The 26,928-nt window shown below is 52.3% G+C and overlaps 1 protein-coding gene across 1 annotated transcript in view; it reads right to left on the bottom strand.

The window, feature by feature from the left end:
• The window catches only part of CRY2 (cryptochrome circadian regulator 2), a gene marked incomplete at its 5' end in the record, with an annotated part of 34,781 nt that extends 8,141 nt beyond the window's left edge, over positions 1 to 26,640 (bottom strand). Inside the window, 11 exon segments of the mRNA NM_001289786.1 lie at positions 1,224 to 1,365; positions 2,471 to 2,563; positions 2,842 to 3,044; positions 3,161 to 3,312; positions 3,518 to 3,829; positions 5,125 to 5,265; positions 10,394 to 10,482; positions 11,421 to 11,605; positions 13,393 to 13,535; positions 14,641 to 14,734; positions 26,437 to 26,640. Coding sequence (NP_001276715.1) covers positions 1,226 to 1,365; positions 2,471 to 2,563; positions 2,842 to 3,044; positions 3,161 to 3,312; positions 3,518 to 3,829; positions 5,125 to 5,265; positions 10,394 to 10,482; positions 11,421 to 11,605; positions 13,393 to 13,535; positions 14,641 to 14,734; positions 26,437 to 26,640 — 1,756 coding nt within the window.
• Positions 26,641 to 26,928: the final 288 nt, after the last annotated feature.

Raw genomic sequence — 26,928 nt, 5'->3', positions numbered from 1 at the left:
GATGGGCATCGTATCATGTTTTATATGTCTTAAGCTCCCTTTCCTCACACATTTGCTGGCAACAGTTTCAGGCTCAAGTGGATGCCATTACCTTCCTGAGCAACCATAACCCAGACGTTTAACCTCTCTGTTCTTTGATCTTCTCATCTGAAAGTCAGAGTATCAGCTTGGCAAGTTCCAGATTTGTAAGACAGAATGAACTTTGCTTAGTATCACAGACTTAAGAGAGAACTAAGAGGTAATGTCCAAGGTTGCCAGTACTCCCAGGACGAGATAACACAAATCTGTCCACCTGTGACATCTGTGACAAAGCGCCTAGTCGGGTAAAGGGCATCAAACATCTGCCGCGTCACTGACAAGTGAGTCTAGACGCAGAGACCAGATGGCCCCGCCCGGCCTTCAAGTGCAAGAGCTTAGAAAAAAAGAATTGGCTTCACAGAGAAAATTCCCCTCCCATCTAATTTTGCAGACACGGCACATAAGGAACAGTCCAAGACGGTGACCCAAAGTGGATAGTAATTTATGTCTTCCCCAGAAAGGCATAAAAGGCCCTCTTACTCTGGGGAAGAAGAGCCAGGTTTTTGTTTTTGAAGACATTCAGGGGCTTCCAAGGAAGATGAGCGCTGACAGGAAAGTGCAGAGCTGAAGCCAGGAGAAAGACCTGAATGGAGGCGTGGCTGTAAGAGGCACAGATGACTGACGGGGAGCCTGGGTAGGTGGGTGGTGGGGCTGGGCTGAGTGAGCCTCCAAGCACCCCTAAGCCTACATTCTGAAAGTGTGTGCTGCCCTCTGCTGGCCAGTCTCAAGCGCACAGCCCGTCGGGGCAACTGGCAGAGGGGCCTGAAGCACTCCCAGCCCTGCCCTGGGATGGCTTCCCCCTCAGCTTCACACCCAGGTCTCCGCTTTCTTTTTTTTGGATCTGGCTCACTTTGACAGGGAGAAAGAGTCCTTTTTTTTCCTTTCCCATAGCTAGCAAAGAAGGAACAAAGCTTTACCTTTAAATTATCTTTTTAGTATTAGAAGGTGTAAAAGTAAGAATGGTAGAATTTGAGCTGAAATCCTAAAGAAGTCATGCAGTCCTCACCAGGCTTTAATCCCGTTTGCCGGGTTTTAAGCTTCACCTGGCAGGGTGGTAGTTTCCCAAACTCGCCCCCAGCCCTCCCCGCCTCACCCCACGAGACTCTCCCCCCTCCTCACCCCCGCCTCTCTTCCGCCTCACTCACTCTCAGACGCCCCTGCTCGGCAGTTCTGAGGGGAGCGACTCTGCCACCCTGGCCCGTTTGCTGAGCTCTCCACCAGGCGGCTCCTCTGCTGCTTCCAGTTTGCGCTTGGGAGACGCTGGGCCCCCGGGCAGTGGTCTTGGGCCTGTAGGGAAGCAGGTCAGTGTCACACGGACACATGCGTTAAGCCCACATGACCCTCAACTGCGCAGAGGTTGCTTTTTAGGGGGCAGGGAGACTGCTCCTCAGACCAGTCCCCCTCCTTCAGCAGTGACCGCCTGGAAAGATCCGAGGAGTGTATGATCAGGCCTGCAGGCACGAGTGCCAGCTCTGGGGCCCAAGTGCCAAGGGCTCCAGGCCGGAGACGGACGGGCCCGGCGGCTCTCCTTGCTCGGGGACTGAGGCCTTCCCTCTGCAACAGGCCTCCCGAAGCTGGGATGAGCATGCTCTCCCCTGTGGAGCCCACCTGGCCAGGCAAAGTAGAAAAAGCTCTGTAGTTCTCTACAGTCTGAACTTGCCAGTCTTCGTCCCAGAGCTGAAGGGCAAAGGTTAAGAAAGGGGCAAGTCTGCCTACCCCTCTCTCCTGCCACCTCCTGCCTGGACGACTCGTCGCCCCCTGTCCAGCCTCCCCGTCCTCGGGGGCTCCTGCCCACGCTGTGCTCTCCACACACACACAGCAGGCAGAGTGAGCTCTTTAAAACATAAAGCGATCACGCCTCTGCCCTGCTGACCCTGTCAGCGCCTTCTCCCTGCACACATGAGGGAATGCTAACCCTCCTGTGGACGCAGAGTCTACACGGCGCTGCTCCGGCTATCCATCCTTGTCTCGCTCCAGCTTGTCACTCAGGACATGCCAGCCCCACTGGCCTCCCTCCTTTCGTTCCTGGGACAGGCAGCTCGCTTCCGTCTCTGAGTCTTTTCTTGCTATTCCCTTTGCCTGGGATGCTCTTCCCCCTGTTCTCGGAAGGCTGGCTCTGCTCACTACCTGGGGCTCTGGTGCTCCACCTAAAGTCACCTCCCTCCCCAGAGCTCTCTTAGCAGGTCATTCGACTCGACTTTCCTGCAAAGCACTTGGTATCTGACATGATCCTGCACAGTTCCTTTGTAACATCTGTGTCCCTGGGGGGAGTTCAAGCTCCACCAGGGCATGAGTGTTCTGGTCTCCGTCCTCAGACCCCGTGACTGAAGTGGGGGTAGCTCTGCAGTGCCCCTGGGACGGGCACAGGCCCCCGGAGGCCAGCTGTACTCACCTACACTGCTTGAGCTCCCTGCCTGGATCGAGCTGGGCTCTGCCACTGGGTTGCTGAGGTCTTCCACACAGGAAGGGACAGATGCCAGCAGACCTGGGAAAGAGGCAGGGGAGTAATCGGAATGCAAACTCACAGGACTGCACAGGGCCCCGGGGCAGGGGAGGACAAGACAGGGGGGTCCTAGGTTCTGTCTCTCTCCACTGGCTGCAACTCATTCAGCCCTGCCTGAGTGGCCTGTGCCCAGGAAGTCAAGTTAACAGCCTGGAAGGCAGCACTCAGCAGTGTCCCCCTGCAAATATCTGGGAACCCCCATTCCCACCCCAGGAGCCCAGAGGTGCTGTTCCTGTTGGGGATGAGGGGATGGTCCTTACAGAGTCCCCGGTAGCGGGACAGCTGCTGGTAAACCTGCTTCATCCGCTCGATGTTGAGCCGGCTGGCCTCGGCGTGGTTGACGATGGGCCGGGGGTAGTCCACGCCAATGACGCACTTGGCTGCCTTCTGAATGGACTCTGGGGCATTCCAGGGCTCGTAGATGTACCGGGAGGGGAACCCTTTCAGTTTAGGCAGGTATCGCCTGAAACGCACCCACCAGACAACCTGTCAGCACGCTGGGAGCCTCCTTCAAAGGCCAAGTGTATCTCACCCGAGGAGGAGGCTGCAGTGGTCAGAAAGCCTGCTCTGCATCCTCACCTGATGTAGTCTCCACTGGGGTCTGTGCGGCGGCCAAAACCCACCGGGCAGTAGCAGTGGAAGAACTGCTGGAAGAAAGCGCTGCAGGACAGCCACATCCAGCTGCCGGCGTTCACGCTGAAGTCTGCGTCCAGCAGCAGCTCATCAAACACCTAGATGCAGGCAGGAGAAACCATGAGCCTCCAGGGGGGCCTAAGACCATGCTTCTCCCCCAGTCACCACATGCACCCCGGAGAAGGGTGTCAAAGCCTTCTGCTGCTAGCAAGCCAAGAAGGATCTGGAGACAATTTCCTGCACCCAGGGGTCCCAGCCCACGCCCTAGCCCCCATGGGGGCTGCCCACTGAGAGAGCACTCACCCGGACCCCGCTCTCCCAGCTGACCCAGAGGTCCCCGCGCGTGAGGAAGCAGGCCACAGCGTGCCGGGCCAGGTGGTGGATCCACCCCTCCTGCCTCAGCTGGGTCATGATGGCGTCGATCCAGGGAAAGCCTGTCTTGCCCTCGGCCCACTTGGCCAAGGCCTCAGGGTTGCGATCCCAGGGGATCTGGATGCAGATGGGGTTCCCCTCCATGCGGTCGAACCTGGGGTTGTTGGTGGCCGCCGTGTAAAAGAACTCTCGCCACAGGAGTTGCCCAAACAGGGAGAGTGGGGGCGTGCTGTTCCGTTTCACCTGGGGGCAGGGAAGCACACGGGTACATACGCCTGCCCCACCCACAGCACACCACCCAGGCCTCCCCACAAAGGACCGGAGCTGCCACCTCCACCCTCGATGCGGGGAGGGGCCGTGCCCAGGAGAAACGGCAGAAGGTGCCTGCAGAACCTGGCACCCTGGCTGTGCCCACTGCTGCTCTGAGCACCAAGAACGGCTGAGGGTCGGCAGGTGGCGGAAGGGACAGTGCTGTGGGACTCGGGGCTGGGAACTGAGCTCCCCAGGCTGGTCACAGTCCTTGTCCTCAGGGGCCCCTGTGTAACTCTCCTTTCTAAAATGTCAAAGGGAGTTTTCTCAACAGCGCACACACAAAAATGCTCAGTCTAGATTTTGGTTAAATACGTAACACCCAAAGCCTGGATCTGGGGCCACGAGGGAACTAAGACATCAGACCTCCAAGCGAATGATGCGTGTGTGCTCAGTCACATCTGAACTCTTTTCAACCCATGGACTGTAGCCCCAACTTCCTCTGTCCCTGGGATTCTCCAGGCAAGCATACTGGAGTGGGTGGCCATGCCCTCTTCCAGTGGATCTTCCCAATCCAAGCATTGAACTTGTGTCTCTTGTGTCTCCTGCATTGGCAGGCAGATTCTTTATCACTGTGCCACCTGGGAAGCCCCAAGGGAATGATAATTTTCCTAAAATCACAAGATTACCCACTGAGCTGGCAAAGCTACCCCAGGCCACAAAATCTGGATGCTGGCAACTTAAGGACACATGAAACAATGCAGATGCAAGTGTGAGCTGATGAATCTCAGGGGCGGGAGGTGCGGCCCTCTCTCTCGGTGGGGGCGGGTACATCACCACAAGGCACTCTGCCTGTTGCCCCATCTGGCCCTGCAGCCGGCCCTCTGCTTACTTCCTCATCACTGATGGGCAAGCGCCACGAGATAGTCTGGACGCCGCCCCGTAGCGGGCCACTGCGCTCTTCACCTCAGGACTGGCCCCAGCCTCACCCATCCTGCCTCCCACCCTGAGGGCTCAGTCCTCAGCCCGCTGCTGCTGGCAGCTCTGCCACCCCGGGCTCACACCCTGAGGCCGGCCTGTCCGGCTCCACTTGAGAAGCTGGATTTGGTTTTGAGCGGCGGTTGGGGTTGTGCTTGGCTCGGCCACCTCTCGGATGTGGCCTCCTCCTCACTGTCTCTGGACAGTACCCACACTTTAGCCAGAGGGAAGGCCTCCCTGTATGGCGACTGATCCGCCCAGAAGACCCCGGTCCTCTCGGCTGCACGCGGGGGCAGGCTGACAACCCTCACCTTCTTATACAGGTCCCACAGGCGGTAGTAGAAGAGACGGCAGGAGAGGCAGCCAAAGCGCAGGTAGGGGCTGAGGCCCGTTGGGCTGGCCAGCAGGGAGTTGGCGTTCATCCGGGGCCTCTCGTAGTTGGCAACCCAGGCCTGCAGCAGAAAGAGAGGGCGGAGGAAGGACAAGCCGGGACGCTGCCGATGAACAAGCCTGATGGCAGCTGGTGGTTAAGGAACCTGCTTTAGGTCGCAGACCAGAAAGCCAAGGAGCCAGGACAAGAGTCCTGTGCACATCCCACCCCTTCAGGCTGGCACAACTTCTGATGGAACCACCAACCAACCGAACAACGGGGCCCATGTTCTCATCCTGACTCTGTTTAATTTGTGCTATGACTGTAGTAAGTTATTTAGTCCCTCAGTGACTTATCTATTAAGTGAGAACAAAGTTTCCTACCTGCTGGAGATTAAATAAAATGACAGATTTGAAAGTTTCTGAAAGCACTGAACAGGCTATGACTCTACAGAAGAAAGGAACATGGGCTTCCATGTTACAGAAGCGGGCAGCTCTCGCTCAGCTCCCACTGTCACAGGGGCCCTGAGGCTGCTACTGCACAGATTCGCCTGGGCACTTCCGCCCACCGCTCCACAGCACTAACCCACAACTGCGGACCCAGAGTCACGAATTGCGGGGTCACTTGTCTTGTTTTTCTCATCAGTTGCTGCCGGCAGGGTACTTAACCTCCACAACTCAGGGACACCTGTTCTCTCATTTTCTATAAGCAATCCTGTGAGGCAGCATTTGTCACCTCCTTTTGAAAATGAGGAAATAAGGCTGAGAAGGGTTATGTGACTGCTGGGGTTACAGAGATGGTAAGAGACAGGGCTGGAGGGACTGACTCCAGTCTTTTCCACTCCCTCTAACAACTATTTTCTTTCTCAATTCCTAATGCCCTCTTGTTCTTTGTGAGGACTATTTCACAAACTTATACCCTCTTGAGACCTCCAATTCCATACTCACCTACCCCTCTTCAGCAGATGACCTTCTTTCCTCAGGACAAGGAAATGGAAGCCATCAGGTAGGAAACACCTCAACTTTTAGCCACCAAATCTACAGACTCTCCTGCACCCACCCCTCCTGCGACCCTGCCCAAGGCTGAGGCCTCCGCCCGGCTCTGGAGCCCTCCTCCATTCCTTCTTACACACATTCCACCTCTCCCTCTCTTCTGCGTCCACTCTAACAACACTGGGGAAATGGTCTCGGCTCTTTGCAAACAAAACAAAACAAATACTTTCCAGTCACCCTGCAGACTTCCCCCTGCATCCTCTTTCCTCCCTTCACAGCCAGCCTCACTCTATTTCCTCGAACCCAGCTCCACGTCCCCTTCACCACTCCCACCAGAGCCTCCATGACGTCCACGCCACTGAATCCTGTGCGCATTTTCTGTCCTTTCGTTTCTGGGCCTCCCAGCCACTCACCCTGTTGCCCGCGCTCCCGTCTCCATACCCACCATTCCGTGGGCTCCTGGTCGCCTCTCAGCTCTCACCTGGCTGGCTACTCATGTTTCACCAGCTCCACCGTGCCTCCCAACCCTGAAGTGCTGGCGTCCCAGGGCTCTGTCCCGGGTCCTCTGCTCCACTGTGCTCCAGCTGAGTTCATCCGGTCCCGTGGATCCTCTAAGGCTACTTCCTTGCAGACAATCACCATGGCTCTAGCTTGCGCCCCGACTGCAACCTAGACTCCCAAATCACCCTATCCAACTCCCTGCCAGAGATCTCCACTGGACTGACTCTCAGGCCTCAAGGGTAGCAGGCTCTTTTCTTTAAACTGCCCTTCCATTGGCATGCCTTACCTCAGAAAGCACATGTCATCCACCTCGTTGCCAGAGCCAAAAGCACGGCCATCACCTTTCCCTGCCCTCCCTCAGCAGGTCATGTCAGTCCCGCTGCCCAAGTATTTCTCCACTCTGTCCTTTTCTTTCCATCCCCTGTTGCCATCGACCTGGTTTAGGCTAAGACTATCTATACTGGACAACTGTGACAGCCTCCCACCTGCCTCTGCATCAGCTCTTGTCCCCTCTAATCCACTGTCCACACCGGGAGCAGAGTGGTTCTTTAAAATGCCTGTCCCCGAGGGCGACACCAGCACCAGGCTTCCTGGTGTTCTCAGCCTAGAGTCCCAAATCCTAAACAAGGCTCACAAGCACCCTGCAGTCTGCGGGGGGCCCATGTTTCTAGCTTCCTCCCTTGCCGCTCTTCTTGAAGCATCATGCTCTTGCTAGCCTTTGCACATGCAGCTCCCTTTCCTTGGTTAATTTTGACTCTTCCTTCAAGCCTCAGCCTCAAAGCTACCTTCCTGGCAGGTGACCCTCAGGTATTGGTTAAGTACCTCTAACAGACACAAGGTATATTTGCCTGCTCGCATCCTTGCCCACCATTCTTTGAAAATCTTTTTAAGTGAAACATAGATACAAAAGCACACCGATGGGTGGCTTAATGAATTATTCTAAGGCAAATACCTCTGCAACCGCCACCGAAGTTCAAGAATCAGTACCTTGCCGGCCACCCCAGAAGCCCACCTACGTGCTCTGCCAGTCAGGTCCCTTCCCTGCTCCATCAATGACCACCTGCCCTGCTCCATCAATGACCACCTGCCCAATTTTATTAATAATCAGGTCCCAGCATTTTAAAATGTTTATATTTTTCTGTTTTTTCAAAGCACATTTGGATGGGAGGGCTTTACCTTCTCAGTTACTCCTTGCATTTTTAAGTGTTTTCTATTCTTTTTTTCATCCAAATGTACATCCGCAGGCACATTTTATTTAGTCTTGGTCATGTCAAAGAGTCCAACGTGTTATTTACTTTATTCTATGTATTTCCTGCCGTTTCCTTCTTTTCCTTTTAGATTTCTTGTAAAAGAACTCAAGATCTGTGACTTGCACTAATTCCCACAATCTGGATTTCCCTGCGTTCTTATGGGTGCAGTTCAACACATTCCTCTGGCCTGTGTGCTGCCTGCAAACTGGTGCTGGTACCAGAGACTGGCTCGGACTCAGGTTTCGTCTTTGCCAAGACTACAGGGGGGACATGCCTGACGGCCACTATCCTTGGTGCTGCAGTCATTAGTGAATCACTCGGGGCTGCAAGATTCCACTGCTCCTTTTTCATTTAATAACTGGGACACTTGTGATAGATGCTTGCCCTCAGCTACTACTGGGTAACCCACTGGTAAAGACCATACTGTTTGGCCCCCTTTCTGGTAACAGCACTTAATGTTCTTGTGGTGACCCAACCCTTCCCTAATCTCAGGTCAACTGGGTAGGGTAGAGCTGAGCCCACCTTGGACTCTGGGAGTGGGCTCACGCCCAGATTCAAGTCTGACCAGGGAAGGGGGCAGCCCTTTCCCTGGCCATAGTGACACTCGGGGACAGTCACATGACCCAAGCCAGACCAATGAAAACACTTCTTGGGACTTTTTCTGAAGCTTTTGGAAACTTTCTCAGGTAATACTAAGCACATTGAAAGTAAGCCTCTGGTGACCTGCCTTGCCACCACTCAAGGAAAGCCTGCCTGAGAATGAAATAATACACAGGAAGGCAGTGCTGAGATGGAGAATGCATTCCAAGTAGCATTAGTTGGACACCTGGATCCAGCTGTGCCTGAAGGCTACCTCCTGGGACTCTTGGTTATATGAGTTAAGAAAAATTCCTTTTTCAAAAGCCATCTTGCAAACAAGAACTGATAACAGAGTCAGTCCTCTTGCGCGTCCACTTTCACAACCCTCTGAGCCACTCCTTTCCTCACCTAAATGTACTTTCACAGCTGTCACCTCTATAGACTATGTTTTAGACTCTATGTCTGTCGTGTTGGGCAGGCTTTCTAGTAGCTAGACCGTCCCAACCTAAGAAAATGCTCACTTCAGATTTGGAGAAGTGAAGAAGTTAAAATAAACCTCCTGAAATGGTTTAAAGTCCTGTCCATCAGGCACCTTGGGTTCTCCCAGATACGTAAAATACAGTATTCCCCAAGACCACCTTTGAGTCTAAAGGGCCCTGATATAGGCTCCCCTTTCTGCCCCCTCGGCCCAGCCTTCGTCTCCAGACTGACTACAAGGATGTCTGTGTAAAGCTAATGTGGACAAAGAGGTCGGTTCCCTCACAGATCTTGGACATCAATGTTCCTCCTTTTAATGGCTGGGGCTTGCTTTTGGCCCTGTCTGATGCTAAGATCCAAATGGGGACCTCAAGGCCGCTGGGCCTTGGGGAGACTAGGCCCATGACCCGCCTTCATTGCTGGCGAGGTACTTCCTGGGCTGGGGAGCACTCTTCCCAAGTGGGCTGTCTTAGCCTCCTTCTTGCATTGTTATCACCTGGCTGCTGGGCCAAATGCCCAATACCTGAGCAGGAATAGAACATGCCGTGATTCTAGGGACCCAGTCTATAAACCAGCTGCAGCGGGGCAGGAAATAGGAGGTGACTGTTCTTGAGAACAGTCTCTGCTTCTCTAGTCCCAGGGGGTGTAGGTGGGGGGGCACATTGTGAGGGCCTCCTCTGGGGCCTCAGCCTCTTTCTTCCCTCTGAGCAATTCCCGCTTCACTGGGGGGTGGGCCATTCGTTCTGCTCTGAGCAAATGGAAATCAGTGCCTTGGAGGAGACTCGGCCAAAGCGAGCAGGGGTGGGGAACATGGAAACACAAAATAATCTTCTACACTTTACTACCAGATATCCTCTTAGTAAGAGAGTATCTGACCTCTTACCCACTGATCTCTTAGTAAGGGGACACACTGATGAAAAAAAAGCAATCTAGCCCAAGTTTTAAAACCAAGTAGAACAAGATCACACCCCGCAACTTAGTAACTGTGTGACCTCAGGCAAGTCTTGATTTCCTCATTGGTAAAATGGACAGCTTAATACATACCTTGCAGGGCAGATGGAAAAATGAAAGGAAATAGGCAATGGCACCCCACTCCAGTGTTCTTGCCTGGAGAATCCCAGGGACGGGGAAGCCTGGCGGGCTGCCATCTCTGCGGTAGCACAGAGTCGGACACGACTGAAGCGACTCAGCAGCACAAGCAGGCGCTAGACCTAGAAATGCTTGGCCCGGTGACCAGCCCATGGTGTAAGCGCTCATGAATGGTAGCTGCTCTTATTGCTGTTATTGACATGAAGACTTTTTCAACCAGCTTGAATGAAGAGGCACTCAGGGACATGAACCTGGCTCCATCCCCCTGGCTGCACGGGGGTGTCAGCATCTGAAGCCCTGTGTCTCGGAATCGGGGCCATACCTTCCGTTCCAGGTGCTTATCCAGGCGGGCCAGCGCTTCCGTCTCTCCTCCCTGCCAGACCGCTGGGCCGAGCCCTTCAGTGGGGAATCCTAGAGAGGGGCAGCAGGGCCACAGGACTGGGGGTCAGGTCAGTTTGGTGATGGTGCAGCAAGTCCTCACACGCGACTCTGTTCTCTGAGCTCTGTGCGAGCTGGACTATGGTGTTCTTGGTGCTAACAGGACTAAAGCGAAGTGAAGTCGCTCAGTTGTGTCCCACTCTTTGCAACCCCATGGACTGTAGCCTACCTCCTTCCATGGGATTTTCCAGGCAAGAGTACTGGAGTGGTTTGCCACTTCCTTCTCCAGAGGATCTTCCTGACCTAGGGATCGAACCTGGGTCTCCCACATTGTAGACAGACACTTTACCGTCTGAGCTACCAGGGAAGTCACTGAGATAATCCTTAATGCTTCCTCAGTGATGTTTTCTAAGTCATGCAGGTTTTCTTCCTACTGTGACCTCTTCTCCTTTCCCTTGCCTCCCTCATCTCAGCCACGTCTCATTATAGGCAGGTGAGAACAATTCTATATGACTGGCTCTGGCAGGTTAGCTGGCTACAGGTGTGGTTTTTAGGTAAAACAGGCTAACTTCGTTCAGATAGAAAAAAAAAATGTGTGATAGGGGAGGAAGGGGAGAGAGGCTGACATAGCCCCTTTCATCAGAGGCAATACCAGTTATGTTGGTATTGAGAAGCCCACTGATGCCAATGCCAGGCTATGTCTGAGAGGTAAAAGTACAAAATTAGTCATGAACTAGAAACAGAAGCTGAACGTGTGAATATGAACAGGAAAAAAGACCAGAAGGATTGCTGTAAAATTATCAGTGGTGGGTAACTGTGACAGTTATTTCCATTTTCATCTCTATTTTCTAAAGTGTCCACAATAACAAGCATCACTTTGACGAAAAAGAAAAAAAAATAGTAAGCTGTTTTTTTTTTTTTTAAACGAAAAAGGAGGTGACAGTATGAGGGGCTGGGGCAGGAGTACGCACCCAGCTCCTCCAGGGAGGGCACGCCGTAGGTCTCGTCGTGGCTCTCCTGGATCTCGGCCCGGCAGCCCTCCATCTGCTGGCTGGTCACGGAGCCCACGGGCTTCCTGGGGAGCTCCATGCGGCTGATGATGGCCTGAAAGCGCTTGTAGGTAAGGGGCGGCTTCTGCCCATTCAGCTCAATGATCCTGGGAATCCCAAAGACGCCTGCCGTCACTCATGAGGCCCTTCGTCTCAGGTCTCTGCCCGCCCAGAAAACAGCCCAGACTGCGCAGGCTTGGAGGGTGGCCTTCCTCATCCGCTCTGGGTCCCACCCCTAGGGGGAAAGGAGGGGACAAGGAGGCTACGTCTCCATGTTACCGAGAGGGAAATGAAGCCCAGATTGCTGGAGCAGGTGCCTTGGGTAACAGAGCAAGTCAGGGCCAAATCTGGGGTTCAATTCCAGGTTCCCTGGTGCCGGTGTGGAGCCGCCTAAAGACAGACACTGACCAGATCTCTCTTATCACAGAAAAGTCCCCACTGGCCTTCACGGTCCTTGGCCTGCCTGTCCAAGCCACAGGGTGCCCTGTGGACTGTCTCTACCCCACTGTAAGCCTCCAGGAAGTTCTTTGATAAGAGCTGCAAACGTGTTCCTTGGGTGGAAATTCATTCTCTCCTTGGGCCCTAGTTACTAGAACAGAGAGGTGGGGAACAGCCTGTCCCTCCCTAAATCGGAGGCTCGGGGTTCATAGTCACAACTCAACCTTAAAGATTTTTTTGCAGTTTACAAAAACACAGCTGCACTCAGGTAAGAAAAAAAGCTAGAGGAGAGTTTAGAGGCGAATTGAGGCTGTTTATGTAAGGATGAATTCGGATGGGCTGGAGCCAGACTCCCGGGGCCCCTGTTGGCCAAGCAGCAGCTGACGACAAGCCAGAACTTGCCGGGCTAGTTCATCTCAGTTCCTCTCTCCTCCCCTCCATTAGCGGAGGCAGAAGGTTGGCTGCTGCTCCGGCAGTGCCTCCGCCTCCTCCTCCGGCACGTGGCGGGAGGAGGCGCTCCACACCCAGCGCCTCCTGTGAGCCCAGCTCACATGCAGAGCTGTGTGACCTGGCCTCCCAGCAGCCACCACCAGTCTGGGGAAGGCGGGCGGGAAGCCTTGGTGACGGCAGCAGCCCAAGAGGGACAGCCCTGGCAGGGAAGGAAGGGGAGGAGGGGGTTTCCTCCTGGCCTCTCTGAAAGCACAGGGCCCCCACAGTGATCTCTCAAGCCTCCAGGGCAACACCTAAATGTGAGGCCTGGAAACCCAAGAGCCAGGAGAGCCCAGGGAACGCAGCTGGGTAACAGAAGCTGTGCCTGTGAGAGCAGATATCTACTGTGAGGGGCCACAGACAGGGCCCCACTGAGGTCAGAGGGCAGTTTCTGAGCAGCAGGATGGAAGCAGGAGCATGTGGGGTAGGTGGGCCTGGAGCGTGTTAGGAGCAGATCTATGAAGATCCTGCTTGCGTCTCTTGGGCCTAATGAGCCTCTCTGCACCCAAATTTGGAGAAGGCAATGGCACCCCACTCCAGTACTTTTGCCTAGAAAACCCCATGGATGGAGGAGCCTGGTAGGCTGCAGTCCATGGGGTTGCTAGAGTCGGACACAACTGAGCGACTTCACTTTCACTTTTCATTTTCATGCATTGGAGAAGGAAATGGCAACCCACTCCAGTGTTCTTGCCTGGAGAATCCCAGGGACAGGGAAGACTGGTGGGCTGCCATCTATGGGATCACACACAGTCGGACACAACTGAAGCGACTTAGCAGCAGCAGCAGCACCCAAATTGGGTGAGCTCTACGGGTCCCTACTCTGACCTGTTCTCCCCCGGCTCCAAGAAAACGCCATGCCCCATGTGCCAGGGGGCCCTACTGCTGAACCTCCCTGAGTTCCGCTCAGCAGGGGCCCAAACCACCAACTCCCACAATGGGCAAGCTGAGCCTGGGACCCATCTCTTACTTGTCCAGGTCATAGAGAGTATGCGAGTTCTCGGTGACCACCTCCACACCAGCCTCCTTGGCCATCTTCATGATGGCTGTGTCCCGTTCTTTCCCAAAGGGTTCAGAGTCATACTCAAAGGTCAGGCGGGTCACGCCCCATTCCTGTTGGGGGAGAGAATCTGTAATGATCACCACTGCTGGGGAGAAGGAAGCTGGGCAGGCACTCAGGTCCTTGCCGAGAGGAAACCGAGCACGTGGGGAGACGTGTCAGAACGAACTGGGGACGACGACTTGAACCAGAAAGCCAACCATCTGAGGGCCCCGAGGTTTAAGGAAGCAGGTCCCCGAGGAGAGGCCAACAGCCCTCAACAGTGGAGCCCGAGGCTAGCGGTCCCCACGGGATCAGGAGAGAGGTGGGCAGCTCTGGGCGCCACCGGTGTCCTTGTGGGAGAAGAATACAGCAGGAAGCTATAAATACACGCTCCCAGGGGAGCCCCCGTCCCAGAAAGAGGCACAGGATCACCACCTCCCGCCAGCGCAGCAGCCTTTCCCAGAGCTCCTCGGGGCCCTGCAAACTTCTGGCCTAGTTTTCCTCGCAGACTTGTGCTACATAAACCGTATCCTCACGGTTTCCACGGCAACACTTCTGAGGCCAGTAGCAAACAGAGCTAGTAGGCTCCAGCTCTCAGACAGCTGGGAAAGGAGAAGCAGCCCTTGGCCCAGAGGTCAGAGAAATCAGAGCAGAGGGGCCACATATTTTATAAGAAGGGAATTCTTTTCCAGGTCTTTAGTCATGTCTGGTAGAAATTTCTGTATTTCCTAGCAAACCTGGGAGAAAGCAGCCCAGTGAAAGGTTGTACCCCTTCTGGAACCCACAGAAAGCCCGAGAGCATGCAGCTAGCAGGAGGAAACCACATTCCAACCCCAGGTCTCTGGTCATGGTCCCTTAAAACTCTGAACCCTTGGGGCAAATGTCCTGGCCACGCACACACCGGTGCGGTCTTGACTCAGCCCTGCTGGCTGTGGGTCCCGCGCAGAGTTGCTTATTTCTCGCCCAAGGTTAAGGTTAGCACTGAACATTTATTGGGTGCTTACTATGAGCCAAGTATTCTGCTTAGCAGTTCATGATAGGTTAAAGGTTAAAGCCTCACAGCCCTATGAATAATAATAGAAGTGTTACTATTAGATGACACCTTTTCCAAGAAGCCTCCTTGACCCTCTTCAGAAAGATTCTCTGGCACCTGCCATTTTCCACCACAGCAGTTACCATGTGGCAGGGAAGCTGCCCACCACTCGCCAGTTTCCTCCACTGGAGTGTGAGTACTCGGAGCAGCGATTGTGTCGCCTCATTCTTCATCATCCTAGGACATGGTATGGGCCCGTGCACATACCAGAAGCTCAATAATATACAGAGAATGGGAGCTCTGTATCTCTGGGCTATTAGTGGGCTGGCCTCGGAGGTGCTGGGAGGTGGGGCAACGCAGCAGGAGAAGAGAGGCCCGTGTGTTTAATGGTATGGTGATCACAAACACAACTCTGGGCTCACAGCCTGGGTTCAGGTCCCAGACTGCTGCTCTGAGCTTCACAGGCATGGGCAAACTATTGCTTCCTTGTCTGCAGAACAGGGACAGGGGCACCTACCTCTGAGGGCAGCGGCAAGGGGTACAGGAATTAATGTTCATAGAGCATGTACTGAGAACAGCGCTTGACTCACAGTCAGCCCTCAGTGAGTGCTGGCTCTACCAGCACTGTGTGATTTGTGCACATGTGCCTGTGTGTGGGGGTGTGGGGAGGTGAAGTGAATGCAGAAGTATTTACTCAACTGCCTGCCTTGACATTTAGTCTTTCCTCTTGTCTTTTCCCTCCAGGAAGAATAGGAAAGGAAGTGGGGTGTAGAGAGGCATAGAAACAATCGTGTGCTGATGTCCTAGAGCCCTCTGTTCATGAGCATTTCCACCTCCATTTGGGTTTTAAAAAATGTGTATTATAAAGGGTTTGTGGGGGAAGCTGGGCTGGCTACCTGATACAGCAACCAGAGGCCTATGTGGTACTGAAATGAAGATTCTGTCAATCATTTTACGGAGGAAGTAGGGACACTCCCTTAAAGAGGCTGATTTTTTTTTTTTTCCCCAATAAGAGGAGCAAAGCAAGAGGGGAAATGCCCCTAGATAAACAGGAAACCTCACCCTCAAACTCCTGGCGCAAGAAGAGCCCTAACAAATCTTGCTGGCTTGAATCAAGAAAATATTTAAGGAAGCCAGGAATATCTGGGGTGAAATAAGTTGCCACATCCCATGTCTGAACTGAGCTGGGAACTTTCCAACAAGACACCAGATTCCCTGATGTTTTCCTTAACACAGTTTCCATTCTGTGGGCAGCTGACCAGCTTCATTCGCTCCCAGCTTCCCTAGCAGCAGTGGTCAGCCCGGCCCTGACTGTCTCCACTTCCTCAGTCAGAACATCGTCTCATTCAGTCCGCGGGGAACAGACGCTCACTGTCTTGTCCCAGACTCTGAGCACTTACCTGGAACAGCCTCGGGAACACGTCAGCTGGCTGGCCCCGGACCACAAAGAGGCGGGAGTTCAGTTTCCTTAAGCTTCTGTCCAAATCTTCCAGAGACTGAAGTAGGAACCTACAGAAGCCACGGAGTCCTTGTTGGTGGTAACATAACAAAGAGTCACTCCTTCCTAACAAAGCAGGGAGAACCTTGTTTATGCCAAACCAATAGCACAGTTCTCCTGGGTTCTTGTCCAGGCATGATGTGGTAGGGAGTCAGGGCCACCTCTGTTGAATCCTGCCTTTGCCATTACTAGCTGCGTGATTTTAGATGATTACTTAACCTCTTTAGCTTCTTCCCCCCCTAATCTGTGATACAGAGTTGGTGTTAGTACCCATCGCATAGAATTGTTAAGGAAAGAAAGCCAAATAATGCAAGAGGAACATTCAGTACAGACCCTAGAACAGAGAAACCTGGGGGAGTGTGAGCTGCTCCCACTTGTGCTGTTCCTCGGCGATCAGAGGCAAGTCCACTCACTTCCTCTTGGCCCCTGGGTGTAACTATCCGTCCATCACCAGAGGGCTGTGAGAACCACAAGTGAGAAGAGATGGGGGAGCCATCTGAGAAACAAGGGCAGCCCTGTGGTACGCAGGCAGAGGTCCCATCCGCAGAGGAACAAGACCGCAGTGGCCCTGGAAGGTCTCATCCACCCTGGTCCGACAGACTTCCTGTCTTTCCGCACTCACGCTCTGGTCTGCGTGGGTGTCTCCTGACACAGCCTCACGGCCCCACAGCCTGGGCTGGGTCCCCAGTGTTTCATTTGGCAGGTAGCCCCTTCCCCAGGCCTCTCCAGGGCCCTGGCCATCAAGTTCTTGTCCCAAGAGGGAGAAGGTATGTGTCTGGAGGATTCCCTCCCATGCATCCATGGGTGTGGGACTCCAGAATCACAAGACACCTGGCCTGAGGGCTGGATCAACATGGGACAGGGAAAGGAAACGAACATTGACTGAGAGCTTTCAGGGCCTGTTTACTTTACAGGACCACAAAAATTTATTACCTGCACAGCTAGGCAAAGGAGAAAAGGAAAGATATACTCATTTGAAGGCAGAGTTTCAAATAATAGCAAGGAGGGATAAGAAAGCCTTCCTTAGTGATCAATGCAAAGAAATAGAGGAAAACAATAGAATTGGAAAAGACTAGAGATCTCTTCAAGAAAATGAGAGATACCACAGGAACATTTCATGCAAAGATGGGCTCAATAAAGGACAGAAAAGGTATGGACCTAACAGAAGCAGAAGATATTAAGAAGAGGTGGCAACAATACACAGAAGAACTGTACAAAAAAGATCTTCACAACCCAGATAATCACGATGATGTGCTCACTCGCCTAGAGCCAGGCATCCTGGAATGCGAAGTCAAGTGGGCCTCGGGAAGCATCACTACGAATAAAGCTACTGAAGGTGATGGAATTCCAGTTGAGCTATTTCAAATCCTGAAAGATGATGCTATGAAGGTGCTGCACTCAATATGCCAGCAAATTTGGAAAACTCAGCAGTGGCCACAGGACTGGAAAAGGGCAGTTTTCATTCCAATCCCAAAGAAAGGCAATGCCAAAGAATGCTCAAACTACCGAACAACTGTACTCATCTTACACACTAGCAGAGTAAAGCTCAAAATTCTCCAAGCCAGGCTTCAACAGCATGTGAACTGTGAACTTCCAGATGTTCAAGTTGGTTTTAGAAAAGGCGGAGGAACCAGAGATCAAATTGCCAACATCTGTTGGATTATCGAAAAAGCAAGAGAGTTCCAGAAAAACATCTACTTCTGCGTTATTGACTATGCCAAAGCCTTTGAATGTGTGGATCACAATAAACTGTGGAAAATTCTTCAAGAGATGGGAATACCAGACCACCTGACCTGCCTCTTGAGAAATCTGTATGCAGGTCAGGAAGCAACAGTTAGAACTGGACATGGAACAACAGGCTGGTTCCAAATGGGGAAAGCAGTACATAAAGGCTGCATATTGTCACCCTGCTTATTTAACTTCTATGCAGAGTACATCATGAGAAACGCTGGGTTAAATGAAGCACAAGCTGGATTCAAGAGAAATATCAATAACTTCAGATATGCAAATAACACCACCCATGGCAGAAAACAAAGAAGAACTAAAGAGCCTCTTGATGAAAGTGAAAGAGGAGAGTGAAAAAGTTGGCTTAAAGCTCAACATTCAGAAAACGAAGATCATGGCATCTGGCCCCATCACTTCATGGCAAATAGATGGGGAAACAGTGGAAACAGTGGCAGACTTTATTTTTGGGGGCTCCAAAATCACTGCAGATGGTGACTGCAGCCATGAAATTAAAAGACGCTTACTCCTTGGAAGGAAAGTTATGACAAACCTAGACAGCATATTAAAAAACAGAGACATTACTTTGCCAACAAAGGTCTGTCTAGTCAAAGCTATGGTTTTTCCAGTAGTCATGTATGAATGCAGGAGTTGGACTATAAAGAAAGCTGAGCAGTGAAGAATTGATGCTTTTGAACTGTGGTGTTGGAGAAGACTCTTGAGAGTCCCTTGGACTGCAAGGAGATCCAACCAGTCCATCCTAAAGGAAATCAATCCTGAATATTCACTGAAAGGACTGATGTTGAAGTTGAAATTCCAATAGTTTGGCCACCTGATGCAAAGAACTGACTCAATGGAAAAGACCCTGATGCTGGAAAGATTGAAGGCGGGAGGAGAAGGGGATGACAGAGGATGAGATGGTTGGATGGATGGCATCACCGACTCAATGGACATGAGTTTGAGTAAACTCTGGGAGTTGGTGACAGACAGGCAGGCCTGGCGTGCTGCAGTCCATGGGGTTGCAAAGAGTCGGACATGACTGAGCGACTGAACTGAACTGAACAGCTAGGCATGATCACCTTTCTGAGAAATTCATCAATACTTTTTTTGGTGGTGGGGGAGGGGTGCACACCATGGGGCATATGGGATCTTATTTCTCCAACCAGGGATCAAACCTGTGCCTCCTGCATTGGAAGCGTGGAGTCTTACTGCTGGACCACCAGGTAAGTCCCATCAATACATTTTATGACATCTATTTTATCTTTAAATTAACAGTTTAAACAGATTAACTATTCATGTGGTTCAAAATTCAAGTTACAAAAGGGTACACAGTAAAAAAGTCTCCTTCTTCTGCATCCCCTGGGAATTTCATCCTCCTCTCTAGAGACAACTAATGTTATCAGTGCTATTATATGCCTGGGATGCTTTCTAAGTGTTTTCTTTTGAATTCTCTCAGCGCATTTTGAAGAAAAATACTACCCTTGTTTTATAGATGAGGAAAATGAGCTACAGAGAGGATAATACATTTGCTGAAGATCACAGTTATTGGGGACAGGTTCCTACCCCACACTGTTGGTCAGACTCAAACCATGTTTTCTTCCTTAAGCCTTCTAGGGGCACATCAGACCCTGCTCCAGGGGCTGAGATTCTTGCAAGCTCTCATGTGTTACGACAAACACACACCCGACTCCAGGTGATGCACTGACCTTCTGCTCTTCCGCAGGAAAGAGGCCCTGGCAGGTGAGCTTGGTTAACGGCCACCTCCTGCTATCTACCCTGGGGTCTCCCACCCAGCCCCGTCGTCAACAATGGGAGTCACTAGAGTTTACTGTGAGCACAATGAAACCCAGGGGATCCTCTGCAGCACAGCACGGTCCCTGGACTGTGGGAGCCTTACAGAAGCATCAACTGTTCTCAGGCCCCCCTGCCGCCTCTGACATCTACGATATGACACTCCCAGGTGGTGAATGCCACAGATCCACATTCTGGCACGAGCTGAGTCCTGGGCTCAGCCCGAAGCATAGTGCTAGCTGACGAGCAGGCAGGGACTCCTCGAGGGGTTGCAATGGGAGACTGACAGGCTGAATGCTGTTCTCCACAAAGCCAGAGCTCCGCCTCTGCGATTTCTATTTTTGAGCACTGACACCCTTAGAAAAGCAAAGCTGAGACAGAGTGACGCACTGCACTTGCGTTGGCCTCCTCTCAGGCCTCACCGTCCTCTCAGGAGGAAAATACCAGAGATTGCTTCCATGCCACCTGCACCCTGCCAGGCAGGATGCCTAGGGATAACTGGCGACTTTTAGACTTCACAATCTCTAGACAGAGGGTCCTCCATCTGTGGCTCCCAGAAGTGTGCCTGCCTTGCACTTCGGGGTCCACATCCTTCACAGTCCACTAGGCTGCACAGGACGCCGAAGCTACAAACAGGACTGGCATGCACATGAAGCGAGGTTCCAGCTGCCTTCTGCAGACTTTATTTCTACACCTCATGTATTTATGTGATTGCAAGGGGTCTTAGGTGCCGCACGATCTTCACTGCACCGTCTTTTGTTTCAGCGCATGGACCCTCTAGTCGTGGTGTGTGGGCTCCAGAGAGAGCAAGCTCAGTGTTGTAGCCCCCGGACTTAGTTGCTCCATGGCACGTGGGATCTTCACTCCCCAACCAGGGATTGACCCACAGTGTGTCCACTGCACTGCAAGGCGGATTCTTAACCACTGGACCACCAGGGAAGACCCTAGACCTCATTGATCAAAAGGAGAGATTCCTTGCAGCAGCTCTGAAGTACAGATGACCCAGTGAGAACCCTTTTCTTTTTTGACAAGAGAAGTCTACAGTCAAGGCAGGCAGCAGAAGGTAGGACTCCGAACTTAGCAACCAAATGATAGTAATAGTAACAGCAGCAACTAACAGTTCATGAGCATTAACAGTGAACCAGGTACTATTTTCCCTGGAGGAGGAAATGGCTACCACTCCAGTATTCTTGCCTGGAGAATTCTGTGGACAGAGGAAACTGGTGGGGTACAGTCCATGGAGTTGCAAAGAGTCAGACAGGACCGAGCACGCATGCACAGGTACTATCCTACTTGCTTTACATACCTCATTTAATTCTCATTTTACAGTTGAGGAAAACTGAGGCACAGAGAGACTAAGTAATTTGTGTAACATCAATCACCTAATGAAAAGCCAGAATTCAAACCCGGACAGTGTGGCCTGGTGTCTGCATTTGTAACCACCAGGCTCCACTGCCTCTCAACCAACACTCACCCCTTGAGCACTGAGGCCAACACTCTGATACTAAACCCTTGTTCCTCGAGGGGATCGAAACAGCTGGGAGCCACCCAGCAGCTTGCCAAAATTCAGGGCCTCAGGCTCCCTCCCAGACAGACCTCCAGAAACAGAATCTGCATTTGTAGCAAGCTCCCCTGGTGATTCCTTTGCACATTAACGTTTCAGAAGCACTGTCCCAGAATACAGAACTTGACTTCTAGCTTCTATTGACAAGTTGCCTGCCTTGGCTTCTAGTTTGTTTTCACTAAAGCTCCTCTCTTTGAGATCCTGGTTTTGGCTCTCTACAAATGCTGTTACTTCCAACTCCCCAACCCCCAGTCAAGCCCTGCAGGGCTTCTCCAGAAAGGGAGGTCTCACGATGACCTCCAGGAGCCCTGGCCTCCAAGCAGACAGAGAAACTGCAGCCGCTGCTAGGGCACCACTCGAGAGGCCTCCCAAGAAGGAATGTGGAGCAGTGATGCTGCTGGGCAAAAGCGCCCTGGTGCTGGCGGGCACATTCTTTCACCAGAGAGAACCTTGGGCCTTTGTGCTCCCCTCGAGCCCTCCTCTCCATGTGGCCAGTTTCTCTCTACTCCAATGAGGGACGACTCCAGAGAAAACTGGCCTGGGCACTGGAGGTGGCAGTGTTTGGGCAGCAGGTCACCCTTGGCAGCTCCCAGCTGAGCTTACATGGCCGAAATTCAGAGCACACAGTCCTGTGTGAGCGGCTCAAGCTCACCCTTTGGATCAGACAACATGTGCAGCTCAGCCGCATTATGTAAGTGCTCTGCAGTCAGAAGCACAAGTGGAGGAAACCAACTTGGGATTTCCAAAAATACTAAAAGGACAGTAATTCAGGGACTCCGTGGAGCTAGCCTTTTAAAACAAGACAGGCAAATCTTTAGGCAAGGACTTCTCCAGAGACAGCAGATTCTGTGTTGAGAAATATTTTTGTTTGTTATTAATAGGAGGAAGGAAAATGATAGTGAACTCCTTTTTATGGGTCCAGATTGCCCTTGACCAAGTTTCTCTGCTTCAAGCCAAGGTTATTTAACTGTAATGATGATATTGTTGGCTGGCCCAAACTGGCTGCATACGGCATTAATAGAAATTAACTTCTCCTAAGGGCTTCCCAGGTGATGCAGTGGTAAAGAAGCCACCTGCCAATGCAGGAGACACAAGAGATGAGGGTTCAATCCCTGGGTCTGGAAGGTCCCCTGCAGTAGGAAATGGCAACCCACTCTAGTATTCTTGCCTGGAAAATTCCATGGACGGAGAAGCCTGGTAGGCTGCAGTCCATGGGGTCGGGAAGAGTCGGGCACGACTGCAAGACTTCACTTTCACTTTTCACTTTCATACGTTGGAGAAGGAAATGGCAACCCACTCCAGTGTTCTTGCCTGGAGAATCCCAGGGACGGGGGAGCCTGGTGGGCTGCTGTCTATGGGGTCGCACAGAGTTGGACACGACTGAAGCGACTTAACAGCAGCAGCAGCAAGGGCTTCCCAGGTGATACAGTGGTAAAGAAGCCGCCTGCAATGCAGGAGACACAAGAGACAAGGGTTCAATCCCTGGGTCTGGAAGGTCCCCTGCAGTAGGAAATGGCAACCCACTCTAGTATTCTTGCCTGGAAAATTCCATGGACAGAGGAGCCTGGCAGTTTACGGTTCATGGGGCTACAAAAAGTTGGTTATGACTGAGTGAGCACATGCACACACACACACACACACACACACACAATTTCTCCTGGAGAGTGGGATGAACTGAGAGAGGAGCACTGATATATAGACACCACCATGGGTAAAGTAGCTGGGGAGAAGCTGCTGTATATAACCCAGGGAGACCAGCCTGGCGCTCTGTGATGACCTAGAGGGGCGGGATGGGAGTGGGGTCCAAGAGAGGCTCAAGAGGGAAGGGATATACATATACAGATAGAGGACTCACGCTGTTGTACAGCAGAAGCTAACACAACATTGTAAAGCCATTATACTCCAATTTAAAAAAAACATAATTAAGAGTGCTTAGGCCAAATGGAAAAGGATAAGCCAAACCCACAGTCCATAGCAGGGATGGATCTCTATGTATCACTTGATAAAAATATATTTATTCTTTCCTAACTTCAAAGAGAAAGATGAAGATCAAAGTTTTCATGCCTTTGGGGCAGATGGAAACATTTTCTCAGCAGTAGAACAATAAAAATGACTCTGCTGGGTACAGAGAAACTCAAATTTCCCTGCCAGCAGACCACAGTTCTCAATCTCCTTCTTGCTGACCAGGCTCCAGGGAAGAATCACCCAACATGGACAGTGCATGCGTGTTTAGCTCCCAGCAGTGGGAAGAGAGACACATTTGTTCTTACCAGGCATCCCGGGTCACCTCTTTTATTAATTGAGCAATTTCAGCTGATATTTTATTTCTACCAACTCCTTCTGTCCCCAAAGTTCCTGACGATAGGTGCAGCACAGAGCCAAGGAGAAAATGACAGAAATAAAGGGTGAGGTGAATGAACTGTTGCCCAACACCTATCTCAGCTGCAGTAGGGACAGAAAGGTAATAAAAAAAAAAAAAAAAAAAAAAACCGCAGGGGCCTATTTGGAGTACCCATTTTAAAATCCAGAAGCAGTTCACACACCCCCCTTTTTTTCTTTTGATTCTCACTGCAGTACGTCCTTCCAGATGCAGTAAATCTGGGGCACGTAGGGCTGGGCAAAGTGGAACAGGGCTTTGCTAACTAGTCCTTGACAAGAAATAGTCCTGAGGTTCAAATGCTACCATGAGCCATAAACTTCCCACCGCCACCAAGGCAAGGAGTGCACTAGCCCTTCTCCTACGCTAATAAATCTACATATTCTCGGCTGTCTTTCTCTGTCCATTTTGACTCTTAGAAAGTGTCCTTCATGGTTATTTTAATCTGATTTATCTGCTGAAGAACGCAGTGTGGGAGTCAGTGTAGGAAGTACAGGAGGATAACAGAGACACAGATTGTGGCCTCCTGGCCTCTGGCAGAAGGCCTGGAGCACACTCTTCTGAGGGAGGCTTCTCAGAAGCAGCAACTGAAGTATTTGCAGAGCTAGAATGTTCTGCTGTGGCACAGTTCTCCCAGGTCACTTCCAGATCCAGAAACAGCCACCAGAAGACTACACATATTGTAGTTATGCAGAGGTGCATCCGGCTCTATCACTCCCCCAACCCCCAACAAAATGCACAAAACCGCCTGCAGTTCTGCCTTCACTCTGAACCTGGGAGCAAGGAGTATGGTGGGGGTGGGATGAATGCATCTGTGTCCAAACCCAAGAGCAATGATCATATTCCATCTATTTTGGGTGACTTCACCTCTCGTCTGATGCCAAAACAAATCGCACTTCTTGCCAATGAGCTGCAACACGTATCCTAAGTTGTCAGGCTGGGGATCTCTAGTCCAGGGCTTCTCTGGCTTTGCTGCACATGTCAGCTTTAAAGACCCTAGTGCCCAGGCCATAACCCAGAACAATGAAATAGAATTGGGAGAGAAGGGGACCCAGGCATCTTTCAAAGGTCCTTAAATGACTCCTGTGTGCCGCAAGGTTAAGAACCACTGCTCTAGTATGTCCCCCAGTTTTATTTATTTCATGGCATCAATTCTACTAAACGAAGGCTGGTTACTTGTCTTGTGCCACAAAAACGTAGGCTCCGGGCGCTCTGGATACCACATCTGCATGTTCACTGCTGTGTCCCTAGCAGCAGTGCCTGGCAGATATTAGGCATTCATTAAATAATTGCTCAATTAACATCTGCATTCTTGCATGGCCTCTGACTTCAGGATTTGACCCGAGCATCTGAGTTTAATCAGCAACAGAGTTTTTGTCATTGATCTGTGACCTCCACAACCACAAAAGAACAGGCAGTCCTATGCAATGTCCTCCAAAACCTAATAAAAGAAGAAACTCCTTCGTGACAATACAACCAGCAAGCAGTCTGGATTCTATTTACTCTCCCTGGCACGCTGCCACTGGGAGAGGGGCAGAGTCTGAAACTCAGTCCATGCTAGGGATGGCAGGTCATTTGAGGGTGTTTGTCAACACCAACCTCCTATCTATAGAAACTGGAGCAGAGGCAGAGCAATACAGGAGCTGAAAACTGTGTGGGCAGGCTCTCCACAGGACTGCTTTTAGTGGTTCTCTCAATATTATATTAAGTGGGGCAGGAGGGGCATTGAATAGACCCACTGCTGGGGGCACTCACTCTCCTAGCAGGGCACACACCTTGGAAAGGAAAGAATGGTGGAGAGCTGGCGTATCCTGGGAATAACTCTGCCCCTTGTGCAACAAGGCCACGAGCAAATATCCTCCAGAACAATGCAAACAAACCAGAGGACTACTGCAGGGCGTGTTGCACAGAGATGGAAACACAGTGTCTCAGAACCCCTGGTTTCAAACACTGCTTAAGGAGAAAACACATCCACTGCCTATCTGTTCATCTTTTTCCATGATCCTGTCCACTCCATCTCCTGGGAGTCATCAAAGAGGGGCCCTTGATACCACAGCTTTCCTGCTCCCTAATCTCAGCACATCAGTTGATAAAAGTCTAACCCACAATCGCTCAACTGCGCTTTAAAATCAATCTCGGGAGAAGAGGAAGGAAGGGACATTTTTGGTTCCTTTTTTTTTCCCCTGGCAAGTCCATAGATGCTGAGGGAATTCTCCAAAGTGGGTTAAGCATTGTTCTCTGCTCTCTAGCTCAGGACAAAGTGTCTCTAACTGAACATGCCCTTGAGCCTGGCACTTTGCCTTATCTGATGGTAAGCCAGAGTCTGTAGACATCTCCCAGAGACAGGATGATCTTGGTGGAGGGAAGGCAGGATGGATTAAAAAAAAATGGATTAAAAAAACCCAGAGGCTTAAAGATGACCTTCAGGAGCTGGGCAATGCGCTCTTAACTTGAAGAACGCAGGCATCTGCTGTGCTGTCAATTCAGGAACCCGTCCCTGCCCTCACACCACAATAGCTCCAGTCCTCACCCCACTCCCAACCCCGCCCCAGCCCACGCCTAGACAGGAGTCCCTGTTCTGCCACTCAGTGGCTGCAAGTCCTCGGGCTTGTGTCACAAGGTCAGCTTGTGTCTCTAGGACTCAGGAGTCTCACCTGTACAACGGGGATCATGATCTGTCCCACAGGAACGTCGTGAGGACCAACCAAAGAGGGCAGCACACAGTGAGGACCCGGTGTCAGAGGCTAGCCCTTCTGAGGCTAACCCCCCCACCCCAGGCCGTTACTACCGGGACTCACTGCTTCCCCGGTCCCGGCTTCACCCCTCCGGGGACTCGGCTCCGTCGCCCTGCTGCCCCTCCTTAAGGTCGGGGTCTTTCGGCAGAGGCGACTGGGGCCAGAGCCTCCGCTTCCGAGGGTGGGTGCCAGAGGCCAGGCTGCGTGCCCCGGGCCCACGAACCGCGCCCCCGCCCCGGGGGCCCCCCTCACCTCCATCGGTTGATCCCGACTGAGGAGGAGGCCGCGAACCACGGGTCGAGGATGTAAACGCAACGCACGCAGTGCGCCCCGCGCACGGCCGCTAGCAGAGCCGGGTTGTCATGGAGCCGCAGCCCCTTGCGGAACCAGTGCACCGAGGAGGCGCCGTCCCCACGAGCCGCGGGCGCCTGGGTCGCCGCCGCCGCCGCCGCCGCCGCTGAGGTAGTCGCCGCCGCCGCCGCCATCACCGCCCTGACTGCCCGGGCTGCCACCGCCCCGCCCCCGTAGGCGCCGCGGGCCTGGCCCCCGGCCCGCCCAGTGACCTATGACGCCACGGCTCCTCCCTGGGGCCCCGCCCCCACGACCCTGGAGCGCCTCTGCTATTGGCTGAGCGCCTCTCGCCGGGCGATTGGCTCTGAGGCTCCCCGGCCTGTCCCCGCCCCATCACGTTCCCGCCATGTGTGGGCTCTCTGGAGGGGAGCCGGAGGGCGGAATGGGGTGACG

Source organism: Bos taurus, chromosome 15 (genome assembly GCF_002263795.3).
Source record: "Bos taurus isolate L1 Dominette 01449 registration number 42190680 breed Hereford chromosome 15, ARS-UCD2.0, whole genome shotgun sequence".
NCBI lineage: Eukaryota > Metazoa > Chordata > Mammalia > Artiodactyla > Bovidae > Bos > Bos taurus.
Note: the sequence above shows the minus strand (reverse complement) of the source record. Positions and strands in the feature narration are given on the sequence as shown.